At 42.6% G+C, this 22,920-nt stretch overlaps 1 protein-coding gene across 5 annotated transcripts in view; it reads right to left on the reverse strand.

Moving 5' to 3' along the window:
* Nucleotides 1–2,898: 2,898 nt before the first annotated feature.
* The window catches only part of LOC115106352 (phosphatidylcholine:ceramide cholinephosphotransferase 1-like), a 39,942-nt gene continuing 19,920 nt past the window's right edge, over nucleotides 2,899–22,920 (reverse strand). For 3 of the 5 annotated variants that reach the window (XM_029628994.2, XM_029628993.2, XM_029628995.2), the window contains exons 2-6: nucleotides 6,938–7,775; nucleotides 6,657–6,774; nucleotides 4,873–5,026; nucleotides 4,522–4,688; nucleotides 2,899–4,382 (exon numbers count right to left, since the gene is read on the reverse strand). In XM_029628994.2, the coding sequence (XP_029484854.1) occupies nucleotides 4,203–4,382; nucleotides 4,522–4,688; nucleotides 4,873–5,026; nucleotides 6,657–6,774; nucleotides 6,938–7,548 (1,230 nt within the window). In that variant the 5' untranslated portion in view covers nucleotides 7,549–7,775 and the 3' untranslated portion in view covers nucleotides 2,899–4,202. The other 2 variants (XM_029628992.2, XM_065007906.1) reach the window with 2 other exon arrangements.

Raw genomic sequence — 22,920 nt, forward strand, 5'->3', positions numbered from 1 at the left:
TCACAAAGACATGGCAGTTGGAACCAAAAATATCAAATTTGGACTCCAGACCAAAGGACAGATTTCCACCGGTCTAATGTCCGTCCATTGCTCGTGTTCTTGTCCCAAGCAAGTCTCTTCTTATTGGTGTCCTTTAGTAGTGGTTTCTTTGCAGCAATTCCACCATGAAGGCCTGATTCACAGTCTCCTCTGGACAGTTGATGTTGAGATTTGTCAGTTAGTTGAACTGTGAAGCATTTATTTGGGCTGCAATTTCTGAAGCTGGTGACTAACTTATCCTCTGCAGCAGAGGTAACTCTGGGTCTTCCATTCCTGTGGTGGTCCTCATAAGAGCCAGTTTAGTCATAGCGCTTGATGTTTTTTGCAACTGCACTTGAAGAAACTTTCGAAGTTCTTAAAATGTTCCGTATTGACTGCCCTTCATGTCTTAAAGTAATGATGGACTGTCGTTTCGCTTTGCTTATTTGAGTTGTTCTTGCCATAATATGGACTTGGTCTTTTTCCAAATAGTCATATCTTCTGTATCTTCTTCTACCTTGTCACAACACAACCGATTGGCTCAAATGCACTAAGAAGGAAAGAAATTCCACAATTTAAGGCCCACCTGTTAATTGAAATTACAACCTCATGAAGCTGGTTGAGCTAACGCTAAGAGTGTGTGAATCTGTCATCAAGGTAAAGGGTGGCTATTTGAAGAATCGGTTTGAAGTTTTGGTTCCTACATGATTCCATGTGTTATTTCATAGTTTTGATGTCCTCACTATTATTCTACAAGGTAGAAAAAAAGTCTAAATAAAAACCCTTGAACGAGTAGGTGTTCTAAAACTTTTGACCAGTACTGTATGTAAATGAGATATTTTTGTATTTCATCTTCAATAAATATGCAAACATTTCTAAAAACATGTTTTCACATGTCATTATGGCAGTATTGTATGTGCAGGTGGGTGAGAGGTTAATTTAATTCATTTTGAATTCAGGCTGAAACAACAAAATGGGGAATAAGTCAAGGGGTGTGAATACTTTCTGAAGACACGAACTGCAGAGCATAATGGTTGGTGGACATGGAGTTGGAAACACCATTACCCATACAGGTGAAGGATCTTACATTTGATCACCATGTTGCAGGAGAACTTCCAATGCAGGAAGTGAAAAACTTGTAGCGTATGAGGTTTAAAAAAGCTTCAGAAGTTTGTCATTTCCACTGAAATTTCAGACTTGATTTTCCCCTCACGAAAAATGTACTGTATCAACCTCAACAAAAATGTCTAATTATAATCCACATTTCATGTTGCTGCAGGATTATTTTAGACTGACTAGGTTATAGTGTACAGTCCTGGAACAAAGGCAACATGACTTGATCAGATATTGTTTTACAGCCTGTATTAAAAACAAACCAGCAGTACCATAAAATAAACCTCAGTCTTGTCCAATGGTGGCTGTTAAGTTGCACAACTTTCAGATATCACTTGGAAGTCATTTTCACTCCAAAGGTCATAGATATACAGTACGAGTCAAAAGTTTGGACACACCTACTCATTGAAGGGTTTTTCTTTATTTTTACTATGTTTTACATTGTAGAATAAAACAGTGAAGACATCAAAACTATGAAATTAAACATATGGAATCATGTAACCAAAAATTGTTTAAAAAAAACATTTATTTTATAGTTTAGATTCTTCAAAGTAGCCACCCTTTGCCTTGAAGACAGCTTTGCACACTTTTGGCATTTTCTCAACCAGCTTTACCTGGAATGCTTTTCCAACAGTCTTGAAGGAGTTCCCACATATGCTGAGCACTTTGATGGCTGCTTTCCCTTTGCGCTGCGATCCAACTCATCCCAAACCATCTCAATTGGGTTGAGGTCAGGTGATTGTGGAGGCAGATCATCTGATGCAGCACTCCACTCAGTCAAATAGCCATTACACAGCCTGGAAGTGTGTTGGTCATTGTCCTTTTGAAAAACAACTGATAGTGGGATTAAGTGCAACCCGATGGAATGGCGTAACGCTGCAGAATGCTGTGGTAGGCATGCTGGTTAAGTGTGCCTGGAATTCTAAATAAATCACTGACAGTGTCACCAGCAAAGCACCCCCACACCTCCTCCATGCTTCATGGTGGGAACCACACATGCAGAGATCCTTCATTCACCTACTCTGCGTCTCACAAAGACACAGCAGTTGGAACCCCAAAAAATCTCAAATTTCGACTCATCAGATCAAAAGGACAGATTTCCGTCGGTCTAATGTCCATTGCTCGTGTTTCTAGGCCCAAGCAAGTCTCTTCTTCTCATTGGTGTCCTTTAATAGTGGTTTCTTTGCAGCAATTCAACCATGAAAACCTGATTCACACAGTCTCCTCTGAACAGTTGATGTTGAGATATGTCGGTTACTTGAACTCTGAAGCATTTATTTTGGCAGCAATCTGAGGTGAAGTGAACTCTGCTGCAGAGCTTATCCTCTGCAGCAGAGGGAACTCTGGGTCTTCCTTTCCTGTGGTGGTCCTCATGAGAGCCAGTTTATCATAGCGCTTGATGGATTTTGCGACTGCACTTGAAACTTTAAAAGTTCTTGAAGTGTTCTGCATCGACTGACCTTCATGTCTTAAAGTAATGGACTTTCGTTTCGCTTTGCTTATTTGAGCTTTTCTTGCCATAATATGAATTTAGCCCATATTCTGTATTCCAACCCTACCGTGTCACAACACAAATGATTATCTCAAACGCATTAATAAGGGAAGAAATTCCACAATTTAACTTTTAACAAGGCACACCTGTTACTTGAAATGACTACCTCACGAAGCTGGTTGAGAGAACACCAAGACTGTGCAAAGCTGTCATGACCAAATTGTGTAGAGAAAGATCACTTCTCCAGTACATAAATAAAACAAAAGAATCGCAGATTAAGGTGTGCTAAATATTATTTATTTCCTTTTGGATTAATTTCTTCCATGGTTACACCATAATCAGCTCTTCTCATTGGTTGGTTAACACGACACTTCTGAGGTATACATATACATTGAGGAGAGGGGCATTTGGGTCAGTCATCATCAGTAAGCTGAGAAATTGTCAGGACCACTCAATAAAACCTTGCTTTTAACCTCCCTCTCCATCACACTGACCTAATCTTTGGGTCAAAGGACAGCCCAAACAATGCAGCTATTTGGCATAATAGGCAAGAAATAACATGGGAATCCAATATCCCAAGCAAAAACACAAGAAATTATCGATGTAATAAATAAATCAATGGAAAATAAGAAATGTCCTTTTTTTTTTAAGCAAACATGACTGACTTGGAAAGACACTAACATGGTTAAAAGAATTTCATGATTCTTTACATTCAGAAACAGGGAGAAAATGTAATGGAGTCGTAATTGCTCAACTGTCTATGCTGTAATCGGTGATCAGCATCAGGTTCATTTAAACACCCTCCTATCTGTTAAAGTGTAAATACTGATGTAGCACTTTAAAAACGGTCATTCAAGTCAACATTAATGAGGACACTGATACACTTACTGTACAATCACAACAAGAAAGGCACTGAGGAATATTGTTACTAATTTATTTTCTCCTTTTTGCTATAGTCTCCTAACTGTAAAAATCTAAAGCATTAATTTGAATAATAAACCTGTTATATGCTTAGAAAATAGTTTACACCTTGGCCAAGCTTATTTTAGACAACTACAAAAATATAAGTCACTACAAAAAACGCCTCCTGCTTCACGACAGGTCAGTTCTCAAAGCTATTTTGAACCAAAACTTGGTAAAACATCTGAGCATGATAACACCAAACTTTTGGAACAGCCCAATCGCTGTGACAAACATGTTTATTTAATAACATTTCAGTAACCGGTTACAGAGGGAGATATTAGCCTTTAACTATAGATTTCCTGTTGCGAGCTGAAATAGATCTGGACCCACTTTTGAAATGCTTGCGATCCACCCACTGGAAACCATTACTTTCAGAGTAGCCTCGAGAGGATAGAATGATTGTTTTCCAATGTGAAATGTTTTGGCTGAAACGATGGTTGTCACAGTACTAGCCAGTTGGACTGGAGTGTGTTACAGGAGAGCATTAAAGGGAGATGGAGCAGCATCAAAGTTCGACAGATAGGGCATCTTCTTGTGATTAGATGGGGCACTTTAAAGAGTGTTGTTAAGAGACCCACCATCATGTCCTCCTGGGGGGGGGGGTCACTCCCTGCTGTCACGGGCACTGTGTGTCAATACGGCTGTACTTCACTAGACTCCATTGGGTCGGTGGCCATGACAGCGGCATCTGGTAGTTCCGAGGGACGATGCCTGTGACATTCTGTTCCAGGTACTGGAAAATTCGGTACCACCACACCCTTGAGAAAAAGTTGCTCTGCGATGATTCCTTCAGCACCTGTGAAACAAGTTAAATGTTCATGAACAACACCATGCCTTAATTGTTGATACACGTTGAACATGCAGGTAATACTAGTCTATTACAGGGTAATTACATTGGTTATTCCACTGGTAAGTGTGACCAAATATAGACTTACTTGCTGGTTGGCCATGGTGTGGTACCACCAGAATAGGCGTGTGGTGATGAAGTAAGCCACCACCACATCTATGGAGTAGTGGTCATGAGCCAAGAGAATGCAGAATAGGCCTACAGCACATAGCAACCAGCAGATCAAATGGTACCACCAGAACCGTTTTGGAGAGTCTGCGAGAAACACAGAAAATACCTTTCAGTCAATGTGACCAATCAGATGTATGCCTGTTGAGAGAACATGCATCAGCTCCAACAGCTCGTACAGTCTACCACAGACTGTCTCCTCCACTCCAAAAATAAACATCACAGACTTCACTAAGAGAGACTATGCCGTAGTGTTGTGTAGCCTACTTACATTCTTTAATGAAGAGATAGCTGAGTGTCAGCATGACTGTGTGGCCACTGTAAAGGTAGTCCCCACACATGTGGTGCGAGCCAGTGATGGTGAGGCCTCCTCCTGCAATCATCTTCATGACTCGCCGCATTTGGGACTCCCAGTCACCAAACAGCTACAACAGAATAAAAAAAATAAAACACCACAAAAGTATGTCAAGTTAGTGTGCTCCAGAAAGGCATAAAAACATCAAATCAGATTTACAGTAACAACCTGTGTGTCTGTGAAAGGGGATGTGTTAGCCTACTATTAGGAGCTTGAACAGTACTAACCCTGTTCGCCAGTTAGAAGCTGATCATACATGATCAGACTAACTTGGAACAAGGCCTCCAGTCAGAAACGCTGGCCCACAGCCAACTGCTTTCAACAGTTGGAAAGCTATCACTAATTTGGTTAATTCAGTTAGATTAAATAGGAAATGTGGAATTGTCAGAAATAGATGAGCCGGCAAATTTGGACTGATAACGAATGGTTTCCTCTAAGGGGATATCCTGGCCTGTGGTGTGCTGAGGGGATGCAGATCTTGGCCTTGTTCACTAGTTCTCTACTGTATGCCTCCTACTAACGTGAGGGCAGGAACACTCAAGAGGAACTGTAACGCCACACCCCTGCTTCATGACTGAACAGACCTGCTAAAAGTAGGGAGCATTGAGAAAAGTGGTTGTCACAGTAGGTGAACAAAGTGGTCATACGCAGTCAAATAAATGTTCACAGCCATTGAGTCTTAAGACCATATAAAATGTTGGCTACAGATAAAAAACACATCAACTTAATGTGAGGGAATATATCAGCTTTTACTATAGCATGGCTGAAACTGCTGATGACATGGGTCTAAATCAAATTGACAAATGCCATCTACTATCCTTAAAAACATGTCTAACATGCCACAAATAAAAAAGAAACCTTCAAAGAGGCAAAAATCATCTGTTGTCATTTACCGTGAGAACATCTCCAGTTCTTTCTTTTTTTTTTAATCTGCCTTTTAAAATCCTGCCTGCATTGGAAAATTGGGACCATAGGGGGTCAACAGCTGGAAAATAATTTTGGTTTTCTCATCATCCACATAAAAAATGCTATTCTCAGAGCCTTCTCACTCAGCACTTTCAACATCGACCTCTGAGGTTCACAGACATGTTAAGACAAGCTACTAACTACACAGTCATTTCACTTAGTATGCTACAGGTAACTGCCAAAATAATGGAAACACTTGAGTAATTGAGGGATACAAAGTATATTGAAAGCAGGTGCGTCCACACAAGTCTGGTTCCTGAGTTAATAAAGCAATTAACATCCCATGATTAGGGTCATGTATAAACATGCTTGGCAGGTCCTTGTTTTTGCTACCATAGCTATGTGGTCCACTGGGTACGAGTGGTCACTGAATGGTTTGATGAGCATGAAAACGATGTAAACCATATGGCCATCATCTCAACCCAATTGAACACTTATGGGAGATTCTGGAGAGGGGCTTGAGACAGCATTTTCCACCACCATCAACAACAAAAAATAACAAATTATGGAATTTAGTGGACCAATGGTGTTGCACCCATCCAATAGAGTTCCAGACACTAGCAGGATATATGCCAAGGCGCACTGAAGCTGTTCTGGCTCGTGGAGGCCCAACGCCCCATTAAGAAACTATGTTGGCATTTTCTTTATTTTGGCAGTTACCTGTATGTTTTTGCATAATTAAATAATGCAACAAAAAGTCTATATTTCTCAGCCCAGGGAGAAGTGGCAAGTACCTTAGGAGAGCACTTGAAATGCATTCCTGGCACAGGGAGTGTGGTTATGTACATGGTGATACACCTGTATAGGTACAGTGTGCCAACGATGAAGAAGAAACGTCGACCAACGATGGACCTGAGGACGAGAAAGTAGTACATACAGAATCAAGACTTGCTGGAGTGCTTAATCAGCACATGGCAAAACATACTTTAACATGGACTGGATCCTTCAATACGTTCCGGATGTTAGAATTCAAGTCGTTATCAAATGATTGTAACTTTTTATCTTGTTCATTTACCTATATTTTAACAGTGTCAACTGTAGAAGCCACAGGCCGACCAGTATCATGCCGTTGATTTCGCATATGGAAAAAGCCCAGTCTACTCGGTCAAAAAAGTCAAAGAACTTGTCTGGCAGGGGCGGAGTAGCCTCTTTGGGAGGCACGCGTTCGTGGACCACAGAGATAATGATGGTGGTGCAGACGAAGCAGACCATGGCGTAGATGCAAGCCACGCCAGTCTTCCCCCACTCTTCAGGGAACGGAGAGCGGTTGATCTCAGGCATGTGGATCTGAACCCGTTCCTTGTGAAACCCATTGATCAGACCGTTACTCTTGGGCTTGTTCCCATTTACCTCATTGATGACGGTCAAGATGGAGTGTCCGTTGGCCTGCCCATTTTTATGTGCTTCAATGTGGTGCTCTATTCTGAGAGTCTCCAACTTGTCCAAAAGCTGTCTGCCTCTGTCCGAGGTGACAAGGACCAGAGGGGCCGTCTGGAAGTCCGCCTTGGAGAGCTGCAGGAGGCCCTGGCCGTCCAGGTGGAGGAAGGCCTCAGAGTATTCCTGCATTCCCTCATTGGTCAGCCACTGGCGTACGTCCTCCGTTGACCACTGGGCCACTTTCTTCATGTCAGTCCCCGTGCCGTACGAGTGGCAAACGGCGGGAGAAACTTGGGTGGAAGAGTCCAGAAGTGTTAGCGGTTCGGTCTAACAAACCCAGAGTCCTCCTCAGGTCACACTCATCATGTAGAAAGGACATTGGGTGCTGCCGACACCTGGAGTGTCCAGTCAGGCAAATCTAGAGGTTAATCCATCCTACCAAGGTTTGGGATTGAACTTGCTGTGACAATTTTGTCCTAAAATGGGAGAGAAAAAAATCTTAAAACAATTCAAAACACATTTACAAGCATTCACACATTACTTTGACAAACTTTGTGTTAGAAAGCCTATTATATAATGTATGTAATCTATTGAATCGTGTGATGACAAAGCAGATGTATTAATTGTAGAATAAAAAAATGATCCATCTATAAATGGTAAAAGTCCAATATTCATAATGTAGAGTGCATTAAAAAAATCACAAGTTTTGTTTCTGGCCAATTTGAGCCTGTAATCGAACCCACAAATGCTGATTCTCCTAATACTCAACTAGTCTTAAGGCCAGTTTTATTGCTTTTTTAAATCAGAACAACAGTTTTCAGCTAACATAATTGCAAAAGGGTTTTCCAATGATCAATTAGCCTTTTGAAATTATAATCACGCCATTGGAACACAGGAGTGATGATTGCTGATAAATGGACCTCTGTATGCCAATGTTGATAATCCTTATCATTTAAAAAAAAAAAATCAGCAACAATGTCTGCACTTTATTTCTGATCAATTGATGTTATTTTAATGAACAAAAAAAATGATTTTCTTTCAAAAAAACGTTTTAATGGTAGCGTACACGCGCAAACACGTAAAGTACTCAAGTCAAATTTCTTTAGAGTCATACTTAAGTAGTTTTTGGGGGCATCTGTACTTTACTATTTATATTTTTTACTTCACTACATTTATAAAGAAAATTATGTACTTTTTACTCCATACATTATTCCCGACATCAAAAAGTACTCATTACATTTGGAATGCTTAGCAGGAGAGGAAAATGGTCCAACTCCTACACATCAAGGGAACATACCAGGTCATTCCCACTGCCTTTGATCTGGCAGACACACTAAACACACGAGTCATTTGTAAATTATGCCTGAGTGTCGGAGCGTGCCCCTGGCTATCCGTAAATAAAAAATAAAAACAACAGTTCCGTGTAGTTCGCTTAATATAAGGAATTTCAAACTTTTACTTTTGATACTTAAGTACCCTTAAAACCAAATAATTTTAGACTTTTACTCAAGTAGTATTTTACTGGGTGACTCAATGGAACATGGCTCAAGTAAAAGTAAAGTAGCTTTCCTTTTACTCAAATATGACAATAGGGTACTTTTTCCCCAACACTGTATACATACACACACATAATATTGCACACACACAGGACCGCAGAATTTCGACACAAGCAAGCGCGCTCTCGTTCAGGATACGAGACTGCTAATTTTAGGAAACAAAGCCTCAACTATCCGTTCAAATGCCAGCGAAAAGTGCTTTCAGGTGAGGAATTAGCCCACAGCTCAGTAAAACTGTTATTTCATAAAACACACCGCGTCTACGACTTTGTAAGCATTTTGTTATTGCCGTATCAATACAGTATAATGGAGAAAGCAAATTCCGTGTTGAGAGTCGTATTCTTTTAAAATGTGTAGACTACATAATTGACAACAAAACGTGTTACCTTGTTGCTGCTGTGTCGCGGAATGAACAAATCCGGTTTGACATTAAGCTACTCCTCATAAGCAATTCACCAACAGCAAGTTGAGGCAACGTATGTGAAGCGCGGGTATGGGGAAACATCGAACATTCCAACAGTTTGCTCACAGGGTGGGGCACTGTTTACAAATCGGTCTTTGAGGGAGGGGGATGGTTGTTTATATTAGCAAAAGATGAATAAAAAGGTCATAATTGTGCCATTTCTCCAGAAAATTACATCAGAAAAGAAAAGAAGCCTCACTTATTTTATGTGGATGGGATGACACCCATATGGTCACACGTTATCTGTGATTTGTATTTATTTAACTAGGTAAGTCAGTTAAGAACAAATTCTTATTTTCAATGACGGCCTAGTTAACTGCCTGTTCAGGGGCAAATCGATAGATTTGATCGATAAATCAGCTCGGGGATTTGAACTTGCAACCTTTCGGTTACAAGTCCAACACTCTAACCACTAGGCTACCCTGCCGTCCCACACAATAGCTCTGATAAAAACTGACAGTAACAGAAAGTGAGCGCTAAGGTGCCGCCCATAATCAATTAACCCCTCAATTACAATGATAGACCCGATTGTGTTCTGAGCCAAATGTAACAGCATCATCTGAATATGTGTGGAACAAAAGTTCATTCACCTTCTGCTACCATTTCTGTCAAGCCGTGTTCACACAGTTTGACGCACACGTTCGATAAATCCAACATATGCACCACACATAACGCACTGCTTCAATGCAGCAAGTCAAACGCAGCGTTCCATTGTAAATTAATACAATTCGGGTGTAGAAAACTGCATAAACACTGTCGGTGGTGTGATCGAGGCATAACGATGCGTTCTATGGAAAGTAGCGCGTCGTGGAACACACCTTCCACAGAGTTGCATTATTTTCGAGAGAACGCATAGAGTTGATTATGGCTATAATTTAACACATTTGCCCGAGATAAAAATGTGTTCATTTGCCGGTGTTGTGCCGAAAAAAAATCAAATCTCCTCCTACCAGAATCCCCCCCGCGTTTTTCTTTGCTGCGACTTGCTTGCTAGTTGAAATTTCTGCTCTTCACGCAGTTGTCAGTTTAGCCTACATTTCACTGATCCCAGTTCCGTACCAATGTGCCCAACCGCAGACATTCAAATGAGGCTACAAAGAAAACTAAATGGGACTGTAGCTACTGTGTTGACTTTAAAATCAGGGGTGTGGACTATGTTTCTATTCAAGCGTTGATCGACATGGTAATGGCTCTATAGTATTGGAGAAAAGTTGAAAAAACGGACCCTCAGTTAACATCTAGAGTGGCATGTCTTAACGTACAGTACAGCACGCATAAAGCAACTACTTCTGTCTTACAATCTCTCTCCACCAGGTGTAGCACTTCTCTCATCCTTTAAAAACAAGAAATGGACAGTGACGGGGGATACCTAGTCATTTTTTGCGTCATCTTTGTATGCGATCATCATTCTCAAAGACACCGTTTACTTCTAAGATCACTTTATTACCGCCCTAAAAACCCGATTCAAATAGGTATGTAATGACACATTATATAAACTCTTTATAGTGTTTTATTTACATTTTAGAGGCGATAAGGTGATAAATTGGACAGATTGAGTGAAAAAAAGCAATTTTCCCACACGGACATCTCTCCTTCTCACTATCACGCATTAGTTTCGCTTTGCCACCCGCCATTTTTAAAAAGACCAGACGGGGCTCATTGCCTGCTTGAATTATGCAGAAACGGGCAGTGTTTAGGTCATGTAATTGATTCTGTTGGAAAGGGGAGAAATTGTGCTTTACAATGGTATTGACATTACAGTTGATCTGGAAGTATTACGTTTTTGGGGCGCTAAAATAAGGGCAATTGTACAGACCAAGGCGATGTACGAGTTTACGTTAGCTAGCCAACGTTAACTTAGCTAGGTGAGACGTAGATAACATTAGCTTGGGTTAGGTTGTCACTTGGTTCTCTGTCTATGTGCACCTGTTTTGTGTACCTTATTAGAAATCATAATTTTATAGATTTTTTAAATCACACAAAAAAAAACCTGGGTAAAAAAAGAGTCACATTCAACCATCTGGCTAGCTAGCCTGATTGATATGGAGGACAGTGTTGAAGTAGGCTAATGTTATGTGGTGCAGTGAGTTTTTTCTTGTGAAAATTGTAGGGAAATTAATTACTCAGAGATAAGACATTAGCTCCTAGCTAACCTGTTGATAGGTACACATTCTAATGAACAACAATCACAGGTAGATTATGTAACGTTATAGGCACCACAGATGTTTGCAAACGGAATAATACATAAGACACTAAATGCATTCATTATGGCCTTGGAATATGGTCTTGTAGGTCAAGTATAGGGTCTTACGAGTCATGATCCAGGCTGCGAATGAGTGCCTCTGAACTCTTACTAGGACTCATTCTAGCATAGTCATGGTTCCCCTTTTTACAAAGCAACATGCCATTTTTTTTTAAAGAACAGTCTGCAAACTGTGTTTGCATTATGACTGAATCTACAGTGATGTAGATCTATTTTACTGGATGTTTACACAGCAAACTGTCTTTGGGGTTGGGCTCGTGGAAGCAAGCGGAATTGCCAGATATAAAAATGGTACAAATAAATGAATGTGTTTAATTACATAGATATGCTGAGGATAACTCCTCAACAAAAAACCCTTTGTAGTGAATGTGTAATTCCATACCTCAAATTCTGTAGGGAATGAGTCTTCCCCAAGTGTCACATGTGAATGTCTGACTTTTTACATTTTATTTTGAAATGCCTGCTGCATAAGTAGTGACACTGCCATTTCTCATTCCTGGGAATCTAAAACATACTTTTGGTCATGTAGTGTAAGTGGATACTTGCTCATCGAACATCTCATTCCAAAGTCATGGCCATTAATATGGAGTTGGTCCCCCCTTTGTTGCTACAACAGCATCCACCCTTCTGGGAAGGCTTTCCACTATGATTCCATTCAGCCACAAGAGCATTAGTGAGGTTGGGCATGGATGTTGGGCAATTAGGCCTGGCTTGCGGTCTGCGTTCCAATTCATCCCAAAGGTGTTCGATGGGGATGAGGACAGGGCAAGGTGCATGCCAGTCAAGTTTTTCCACACTGATTGACAAATCATTTCTGTACAGACCTCACTTTGTGCACAGGGACATTGTCATGCTTAAACAGGAAAGGGCCTGGCCCAAACTGTTGCCAAACAGTTGGAAGCACAGAAACGTCAAGACTATCATTATATGCTGTAGCGTTAAGATTCCCCGTCACTGGAACTAAGGGGCCTAGCCTGAACCATGAAATCCAGCCCCAGACCATTATTCCTCCTCCACCAAACTTTAGTTGGCACTATGCATCCGGGCAGGTAGCGTTATCCTGGCATCCGCCAAACACAGGTTTGGCCATCGGACTGCCAGATGGTGAAGCGTGATTCATCACTCCAGAGTGCGTTTCCCCTGCTCCAGAGTCAAATGGCGGCGAGATTTACACCACTCCAGCCGACGCTTGGCATTGCACATGGTGATCTTAGGCTTGTGTACAGCTGCTCGGCCATGGAAACCCATTTCATGAAGCTCCCGACGAACAGTTATGTTGCTGACGTTTCTTCCAAAGGCTGTTTGAAACACAGTAGTGAATGTTGCACCGAGGACAGACGGTTTTCACACGCTACGCACTTCAGCAGTCACGTTCTGTGAGCTTGTGTGGCCTACCATTTCGTGGCTGAGCCGTTGACTCATTCCCTACAGAATTTGAGGCAGAGTTCATCTCAGCCTATGCCTCCCTCCAGTCCCTCGACTTCTTGGCACTGACGGAAACATGGATCACCACAGACAACACTGCTACTCCTACTGCTCTCTCTTCGTCTGCCCACGTGTTCTCGCACACCCAGAGAGCTTCTGGTCAGCGGGGTGGTGGCACCGGGATCCTCATCTCTCCCAAGTGGTCATTCTCTCTTTCTCCCCTTACCCATCTGTCTATCGCCTCCTTTGAATTCCATGCTGTCACAGTTACCAGCCCTTTCAAGCTTAACATCCTTATCATTTATCGCCCTCCAGGTTCCCTCGGAGAGTTCATCAATGAGCTTGATGCCTTGATAAGCTCCTTTCCTGAGGACGGCTCACCTCTCACAGTTCTGGGCGACTTTAACCTCCCCACGTCTACCTTTGACTCATTCCTCTCTGCCTCCTTCTTTCCACTCCTCTCCTCTTTTGACCTCACCCTCTCACCTTCCCCCCCTACTCACAAGGCAGGAAATACGCTCGACCTCATCTTTACTAGATGCTGTTCTTCCACTAACCTCATTGCAACTCCCTCCAAGTCTCCGACCACTACCTTGTATCCTTTTCCTCTCGCTCTCATCCAACACTTCCCACACTGCCCCTACTCGGATGGTATCGCGCCGTCCCAACCTTCGCTCTCTCTCCCCCGCTACTCTCTCCTCTTCCATCCTATCATCTCTTCCCTCTGCTCAAACCTATCTCCTGATTCTGCCTCCTCAACCCTCCTCTCCTCCCTTTCTGCATCCTTTGACTCTCTATGTCCCCTATCCTCCAGGCCGGCTCGGTCCTCCCCTCCCGCTCCGTGGCTCGACGACTCATTGCGAGCTCACAGAACAGGGCTCCGGGCAGCCGAGCGGAAATGGAGGAAAACTCGCCTCCCTGCGGACCTGACATCCTTTCACTCCCTCCTCTCTACATTTTCCTCTTCTCTCTCTGCTGCTAAAGCCACTTTCTACCACTCTAAATTCCAAGCATCTGCCTCTAACCCTAGGAAGCTCTTTGCAACCTTCTCCTCCCTCCTGAATCCTCCTCCCCCTCCTCCCTCTCTGCAGATGACTTCGTCAACCATTTTGAAAAGAAGGTCGACGACATCCGATCCTCGTTTGCTAAGTCAAACGACACCGCTGGTTCTGCTCACACTGCCCTACCCTGTGCTCTGACCTCTTTCTCCCCTCTCTCTCCAGATGAAATCTCGCGTCTTGTGACGGCCGGCCGCCCAACAACCTGCCCGCTTGACCCTATCCCCTCCTCTCTTCTCCAGACCATTTCCGGAGACCTTCTCCCTTACCTCACCCCGCTCATCAACTCATCCCTGACCGCTGGCTATGTCCCTTCCGTCTTCAAGAGAGCGAGAGTTGCACCCCTTCTGAAAAAACCTACACTCGATCCCTCCGATGTCAACAACTACAGACCAGTATCCCTTCTTTCTTTTCTCTCCAAAACTCTTGAACGTGCCGTCCTTGGCCAGCTCTCCCGCTATCTCTCTCAGAATGACCTTCTTGATCCAAATCAGTCAGGTTTCAAGACTAGTCATTCAACTGAGACTGCTCTTCTCTGTATCACGGAGGCGCTCCGCACTGCTAAAGCTAACTCTCTCTCCTCTGCTCTCATCCTTCTAGACCTATCGGCTGCCTTCGATACTGTGAACCATCAGATCCTCCTCTCCACCCTCTCCGAGTTGGGCATCTCCGGCGCGGCCCACGCTTGGATTGCGTCCTACCTGACAGGTCGCTCCTACCAGGTGGCGTGGCGAGAATCCGTCTCCACACCACGTGCTCTCACCACTGGTGTCCCCAGGGCTCTGTTCTAGGCCCTCTCCTATTCTCGCTATACACCAAGTCACTTGGCTCTGTCATAACCTCACATGGTCTCTCCTATCATTGCTATGCAGACGACACACAATTAATCTTCTCCTTTCCCCCTTCTGATGACCAGGTGGTGAATCGCATCTCTGCATGTCTGGCAGACATATCAGTGTGGATGACGGATCACCACCTCAAGCTGAACCTCGGCAAGACGGAGCTGCTCTTCCTCCCGGGGAAGGACTGCCCGTTCCATGATCTCGCCATCACGGTTGACAACTCCATTGTGTCCTCCTCCCAGAGCGCTAAGAACCTTGGCGTGATCCTGGACAACACCCTGTCGTTCTCAACTAACATCAAGGCGGTGGCCCGTTCCTGTAGGTTCATGCTCTACAACATCCGCAGAGTACGACCCTGCCTCACACAGGAAGCGGCGCAGGTCCTAATCCAGGCACTTGTCATCTCCCGTCTGGATTACTGCAACTCGCTGTTGGCTGGGCTCCCTGCCTGTGCCATTAACCCCCTACAACTCATCCAGAATGCCGCAGCCCGTCTAGTGTTCAACCTTCCCAAGTTCTCTCACGTCACCCCGCTCCTCCGCTCTCTCCACTGGCTTCCAGTTGAAGCTCGCATCCGCTACAAGACCATGGTGCTTGCCTACGGAGCTGTGAGGGAACGGCACCTCAGTACCTCCAGGCTCTGATCAGGCCCTACACCCAAACAAGGGCACTGCGTTCATCCACCTCTGGCCTGCTCGCCTCCCTACCACTGAGGAAGTACAGTTCCCGCTCAGCCCAGTCAAAACTGTTCGCTGCTCTGGCCCCCCAATGGTGGAACAAACTCCCTCACGACGCCAGGACAGCGGAGTCAATCACCACCTTCCGGAGACACCTGAAACCCCACCTCTTTAAGGAATACCTAGGATAGGATAAAGTAATCCCTCTCACCCCCCTTAAAAGATTTAGATGCACTACTGTTCCACTGGATGTCATAAGGTGAATGCACCAATTTGTAAGTCGCTCTGGATAAGAGCGTCTGCTAAATGACTTAAATGTAATGTAAATGTAATGTTGTTGCTCATAGACGTTTCAACTTCACAATAACAGCACTTAGTTGACCGGGGCAGCTCTAGCAGGGCAGAAATTTGACAAACAGACTTGTTGGAAAGGTGGCAATCTATGACAGTGCCATATTTAAAGTCACTGAGCTCTTCAGTAAGGCCATTCTACTGTCAATGTTTGTCTATGGAGATTGCATGGCTGGGTGCTTGATTTTAATACACCTGTCAGCAACAAGTTTGGCTGAAAAAGCCAAATCCTCTCATTTGAAGGGGTGTCCACATACTTTTGGTGATGTAGCGTGTATGTTTCATAATAAACATATTTAATTTCATTTTAATGTGCCTTCAGTTTTGATTAGGAATGTATGTGTTAAATGAATACAATCTCATTCGAGTTCTGTGATGTTACAACTAATGAACACTAATTCAAAGTTTTATACCTATGGAAGATAATTATTAGAATTTACCTCCACTCCTCCGGTTACTTTGTGGCAGTCAGTAAAGGCACATGCACAGGGAATGTATTCACCCTTTTTATTGCGATCCTCATGAAAAAAAAAGTATTAATTCATTGCATGCATCTGGCATTACAGTGCAGAAAGTATGCTATAATCAATGCCATTCTTTACCATTAGAGGGCACTCTAATACAACAAGTTCAAACTTGATTTATTAGATTTTTTTTTAACTCTACGTGACACAGGCGAACTCTAAAATCATAAAATGACAGGCTGTCACTGTCCAAAAGTATCTAGTTGGCTAGGTCGTTGGCTACAGTACAGTTATAGTGCAGAAGACTGAAAAACATTTCCTTTAGAAAGTTATCCAATGTTGTCACGGTGAGTAAAGATCTACAGATTGCATGATTTATTTAACCATGCTGGCTATCTTACCTGCTCAGCTAGCTATGTTTTTAGCATTGAGCTTGCTAAATCAATGACCCGATCAGCTAGCCATCTAGTCTGCAAACTCTTTTCAAAGTCGTCAGCCCATTTTAATAAAACTTTTATTCTACTTTATTTAACAAGCCATTTCCAATTCATGTCGTCCAAGACTCGGAAGCCTGGTAACCGTGGCAATCTTGCGTCACAATACCAGGTCCGCCATTGCACGTATCCATGAGAATACCAGTTAGACTGACAGGTTTAGAGGTTCCAAGCCCAGTCTAGTCATTCTTATTAGAGCCAGATATTTCACAGGAAGTATAAATGTGACGCATCCAGTTGGAGTTTCCACTCACTACCAAACTTGCTTTCAAAAGCAGCTCAAACATAGAACATGTAAGAATGAACTATAGCCATTTAATTCTACCGTGCTGATATACCATGCGTTATTTAAGCAATAAGGCCCGAGTGGGTGTGATATATGGCCAATATACCACAGCTAAGGGCTGTTCTTATGCCCAATGCAATGCCAGGCAATGTTACCACCATAACAGGAAATACATTGTTTTAAGTGTGAGTAACTCGGGGTAGAGCTTAGTCTAAATACACAGTGAGCTAGAGAGGCTGGTGTTTGCAAGACGAGTTAAAGCTTGCCAAGAGCATGAATCAACAACTGCGAGCTGTTGGTCTCAAATGTTGTTGTTTTTTAAACTAAATTTAGATAGTCATTAAATGCAGAATATAAATTGTGGGCATATTGTCACCTTGACATGCGGTCTGTTAAATTGTACGTGCCACAAACGTGACGATTAAAGTGCCCTCAAATCAGTGTGAATGACAAGCCACAGAGAGGAGCCGTGGGAAAGAAACCTGAATGCCAAAAAAAGGGTCAGACTTGGCTGTGTCCACCTCCATTGAGATCAGTAATAACATATAGGCCTACAGCAGGGAGAGTAGTTATCGTTCTAAAAATAAGGGGTGGCCCAAATGGACCGATTTTAAGCCTTCAACCCTGTAGGCCTCATTGGTCCAGTGTACTGGCCTTACAACACAGGAGGATATAAAATAATGAAGTTATACCCCTTGTTGAATAGTTATGTGAGGCTAAATTGATTTAGGATATCTAAGATAGTTATTATATTAAGTTGCTAGAATTATCAGTCTGAGTTACTGTCCCTATTGAAAATCTAAAAAAAAGAGTTCACATGATCAGGCAGTTTCGCAACATAATTCATGATAATTCCACTGGGTGAATCCATGTCATTTCAAACAAAAACATAAATGTGAGGACTTTGAATCAACGTGAAAAAATACTTTTTGCAAATCCAATCAGTTTAACTCAAATCCAATGACATGGTGACATTTTTTGTTGATTTCAATTTAGTTGACATCTCAACCAAATGTAAATCAAAACTAGACATTGAACTGCCGTCAGCGCCCAGTGGGATATTATGAGCACCGATTGCTTCATAGGATGAATCAGTTGTTACTGGAAGCCTACGCCTAATAGTACAAACTAGCCTTAGTACAAAGTTGAAGTAGTAGCCTCTGCAAACTTCAGTTTATTTCCTACTCAGGTCTCTTCAAACCATGTAAGGAAAATAAAACCACTGAACATGTGCATTGCCTACACCAGAGGAGGCTGGTGGGAAGGATTATAGGAGGACGAGCTCATTGTAATGGCTGGAATGAATGGAACAGAGTCAGACATGTGGGCTCCATATGTTTGTGTTTGATACCGTTCCATTCCAGCCATTACAAAGATCCTTCCTCCTATAGCTCCTCCCACCAGCCTCCTCTGGCACACACATTATTCCCAGTGACCTTACATGGAGACAACTAGTTGACAGAATCTCAGTTGGGAACCTATCCTTATTAATAAAAACAGTGTGTGTGTGAAAAAGTTTAAGAAATAAAAAATAAAAAACACCCAGCCTTGCAGAAGTATTCATCCCCCTTTGGCATTTTTCCTATTTTGTTGCATTACAACCTGTAATTTGAATGGATTTTTATTTGGATTTCATGTAAATGGACATACAAAATAGTCAAAATTGGTGAAGTGGAAAAAATTGTTTCAATAAATTCGAAAAAAAGAAGAAAAAAACAGGAAAGGTGGTGTGTGCATATGTATTCACCTCCTTTACTATGATGCCCCTAAATAAGATCTGGTGCAACCAATTACCTTCAGAAGTTGCAGAATTAGTTAAATAAAGCCCACCTGTGTGCAATATAAGTGTCACATGATCTCAGTACACACACACACACACACACCCTGTTCTGAAAGGCCTCAGTCTGCAACACTACTAAGCAGGGTGCACCACCAAGACCAAGGAGCTCTCCAAGCAGGTCAGGGACAAAGTTGTGGAGAAGTACAGATCAGGGTTGGGTTATAAAAAAAAATATCAGAAACTTTGAACATCCCATGGAGCGCCATTAAATCCATTATTAAAAGATGGAAAGAATATGGCACCACAACAAACCTGCCAAGTGAGGGCTAACCACCTAAACAAAGAGACCAAAGATGGAGCTGCAAAGCTCCACAGTGGAGATTGGAGTATCTGTCCATAGGACCACTAAGCCGTACACTACACAGAGCTGGGCTTTACGGAAGAGTGTCCAGAAAAAAAGAAATTTCTTAAAAATAAGCAAACACGTTTGGTGTTCGCCGAAAGGCATGTGGGAGACTCCCCAAACCTATGGAAGAAGGTACTCTGGTCAGATGAGACTAAAATTGAGCTTTTTAGCCATCAAGGAAAATGCTATGTCTGGCGCAAACCCAACACCTCCCATCAACCCGAGAACACAATCCCCACAGTGAAGCATGATGGTGGCAGCATCGTGCTGTGGGGGTGCTTTTCCATCGGCAGGGACTGGGAAACTGGTCAGAATTGAAGGAATGATGGATGGTGCTAAATACAGGGAAATTCTTGAAGGCAACCTGTTTCAATCTTCCAGAGATTTGAGACTGGGACGGAGGTTCACCTTCCAGGAGGACAATTTCTTCGATTTTTTTTCACCTTTATCTAACCAATGACGCTAAGCATACTGCTAAAGCAACACTTGAGTGGTTTAAGGGGAAACATTTAAATGTCTTGGAATGGCCTAGTCAAAGCCTAGACCTCAATCCAATTGAGGATCTGTGGTATGACTTAAAGATTGCTGTACACCAGCATAACCCATCCAACTTGAAGGAGCTGGAGCAGTTTTGCCTTGAAGAATGGACAAAAATCCCAGTGGCTAGATGTGCCAAGCTTATAGAGACATACCCCAAGAGACTTGCAGCTGTAATTGCTGCAAAAGGTGGCTCTACAAAGTATTGACTTTAGGGGGGTGAATAGTTATGCACGCTCAAGTTTTGTTTTTGTCTTATTTCTTGCTTGTTTCACAATAAAAATTATTTTACATCTTCGAAGTGGTAGGCATGTGTAAATCAAATGATACAAACCCCTAAAAAAAATATTTAAAAAAATATATACAAATTTCAGGTTATAAAAGGAAACAAAATAGGAAAAATGCCAGGGGGGGTGAATACTTTCGCAAGCCACTGTACCTGTGATATTTAGAGTTTGTGCTGCCTGCCGTGGTCTTCCTTTTCCCAGTCAGAGGCGCTACAATACAACAACAAAAAAGCTCTGAGAAAAAGCTGCCCCAACCAGACAGAAAATGTTAATCACTCAACTCCTCAGAATTTCCCCCTGGCTGCGTTGGGCAGTGACACTAAGCTCAGACCTTCAGTGACTCCCACCCATCCGTTGCTGAACAGTCATTCGGGAAACACTCAGTTGGTGTAAGCATCCCCGGCTGGCCAGCTCACAGCCCAGGCAGCGCATTTCTACTTTCATAAGAATCGTGAAGGCATGTAGGGGAAGCGGTTAAGCTCTGTTAGCGAGTTGCCTGGTTACGCCTTGCATAATCAGTAACCACACAGAAAGTGATCTTTTAATATTAACTATGCCCCAAAGTCAGGATGTGCTTTCTCAGGGTTAAGTGTAGTGCACATTCTGTTTGCTCTGCAGTAACTCTATACTGCTTTGTTGAGCTCACTGTTTATCATCCAGATTAAACTCTGTTACCCAGAAGTCAAATTCTTGCGAAAGTTGTTACGTCCCATTTAATGTTAACCTTCAAATCTGTCCGTGAGATTCTGGATGATAACACAGTGGATATTTCGTGACAATCAAGTGTCAATGAATCAATTAGGAATGACGGCTGATATGGAATTCTAAAAGAATAGGGGACAGGGTGATTTAACCCATTGATACCCTGAACAAAGTCAAACATTTTCTCAAGCCAAAATGAGTTCGTAGTGGTGGTACCTTTAGTTCAATCAGATAAAGGATTCCTACAGCAGTCAAAATGTATTCCTAGCCAAGTGCTTGGCCACAGGAAAGTCACACCCACTTTCAATCAGTCTTCAGATTTCTTATTCCCTGTGGAATTGTTTACAAAAGGGGTTCTCTGTTACAGAAATGAGATGAAGCTAACAAAAAGTATCTTGCATTGAGCACAAGTATACATACTACTCTCATCTGTATTGAATTTCACATGTCTCCGTACTCACCTATGCTTACAAAGCAGTTGCTTATTGCACATTGTAAGGATGAAATAGGCCTACAATCACAAGACCCAGAAACAAAGCAGCAATATGACACGTAGGCTTTAGGTGTTCAACCCTTCTCTCACGTTCAATGGAAATAGACCTAGCTTACCAGTATGTACATTCAAAGCATTCGCCTCCAGCCACCTAACAGGTGACATTTACTCACTTGGCCCTTCGGCAGTGGTACCGGGGCACCAAAACACTAGCTTTAAAGAATTTGAATATAAGGAACATTCCTTTAAGTGTATGACACAGAAGTAGACGTTCTAAACCAATGAACACTTCAGGACAGATAAGCTAATACCTAGAAGAAAATTCTTGACAATGTTCAATAAGACATTGAAGAGGAAAAATTCAGCAGCCATAAAAATCATTTAGTCACTTCACGAGGCCTACAACGTTATCTGCACCGTCTCTCTGATAAAAGTACAGTACTAACGTTGGGATTGAAGTATGCTGAGAGATAAAAAAAAGTGGGGAACTTTGCCAGCTTATTCGCCTGTCTCTGCAATGACCTTTCCAGTCGAACGGCGGAGGACTATTACATACTTTTCAGACAGTATGGATAACTGCCCATGCACTTCACACAGGCATTTATGTGGGAGCGAGCAACTGAATGTTTGACTTCGGTCCACACTTGTCTCAGTTATGACCCCTGGGGTTTCAGGCCATAAATGAGTCATGACATTACTGCAACCCAAATGGCTGAATTCAAATTTCTCTACATTCCTTCAACAAACCGTGGTGCTGAAGGCACTACTGTGGCACAGACGGAAATTAAACAACTGCTCCAAGGTAAACTGATTTCCATCCACTTTACAAGTACATTTGTTTTGCGGGCCAACAGGACAGCTCCTGGTAGTGCGATTCATAGGGTAAACTGCCAACAGACACAGGGTTTGTGTTTAGGGAATTTGTTCAGTCAATTCCCCCATACTATTTGAACTAACCTGTGCTTCTTTACCAACAAAAGCAGCTAGCCAAGATCAAAACTCAAAGATTGGAGACATTGTGAGAGCCTGAAAAGTGCAGTGCATGACCTTTGATTATCTAAAACCGGCAAGCAAGTTTTATCAGCGCTCATGTTGTCACAACAATCTTGACACCACAGCAGTGTGTCCTTTGACCATGAAACTAAATTTGCTGAATGAATGAATCTCCATCTCAAACCACTTCCATCTGGTGGTTAGGAAAGTTGAAGTTAAACATAAAATCGAGCTTGTCTGGTTAAATTATACAGTACGCTAACACATGAAAAGGCCAGGCCACTTTCAGACAATGGAAGGAAGGAATTCAGATTTTGTTACTGATGCCATTGTAAGCCATGCACAGCTACAAACAAATCAAAACCTCACCGTCTACAGCCTTACATTCAAAGAATAGTAGACTACCTACCAAACAAAGGCATTGTCCTTCAGCCAGTCTCCTAGTAGTGTAGGCATCCGATGAGAAAAACAAATCACAGAACAGCCACAAGTAATGATAAACTCCTTGACCCATGAGTGTAGTTTACTCACCACAACACAGGGA

The sequence above is a fragment of the Oncorhynchus nerka genome, linkage group LG23, assembly GCF_034236695.1.
Source record: "Oncorhynchus nerka isolate Pitt River linkage group LG23, Oner_Uvic_2.0, whole genome shotgun sequence".
Classification (NCBI taxonomy): domain Eukaryota; kingdom Metazoa; phylum Chordata; class Actinopteri; order Salmoniformes; family Salmonidae; genus Oncorhynchus; species Oncorhynchus nerka.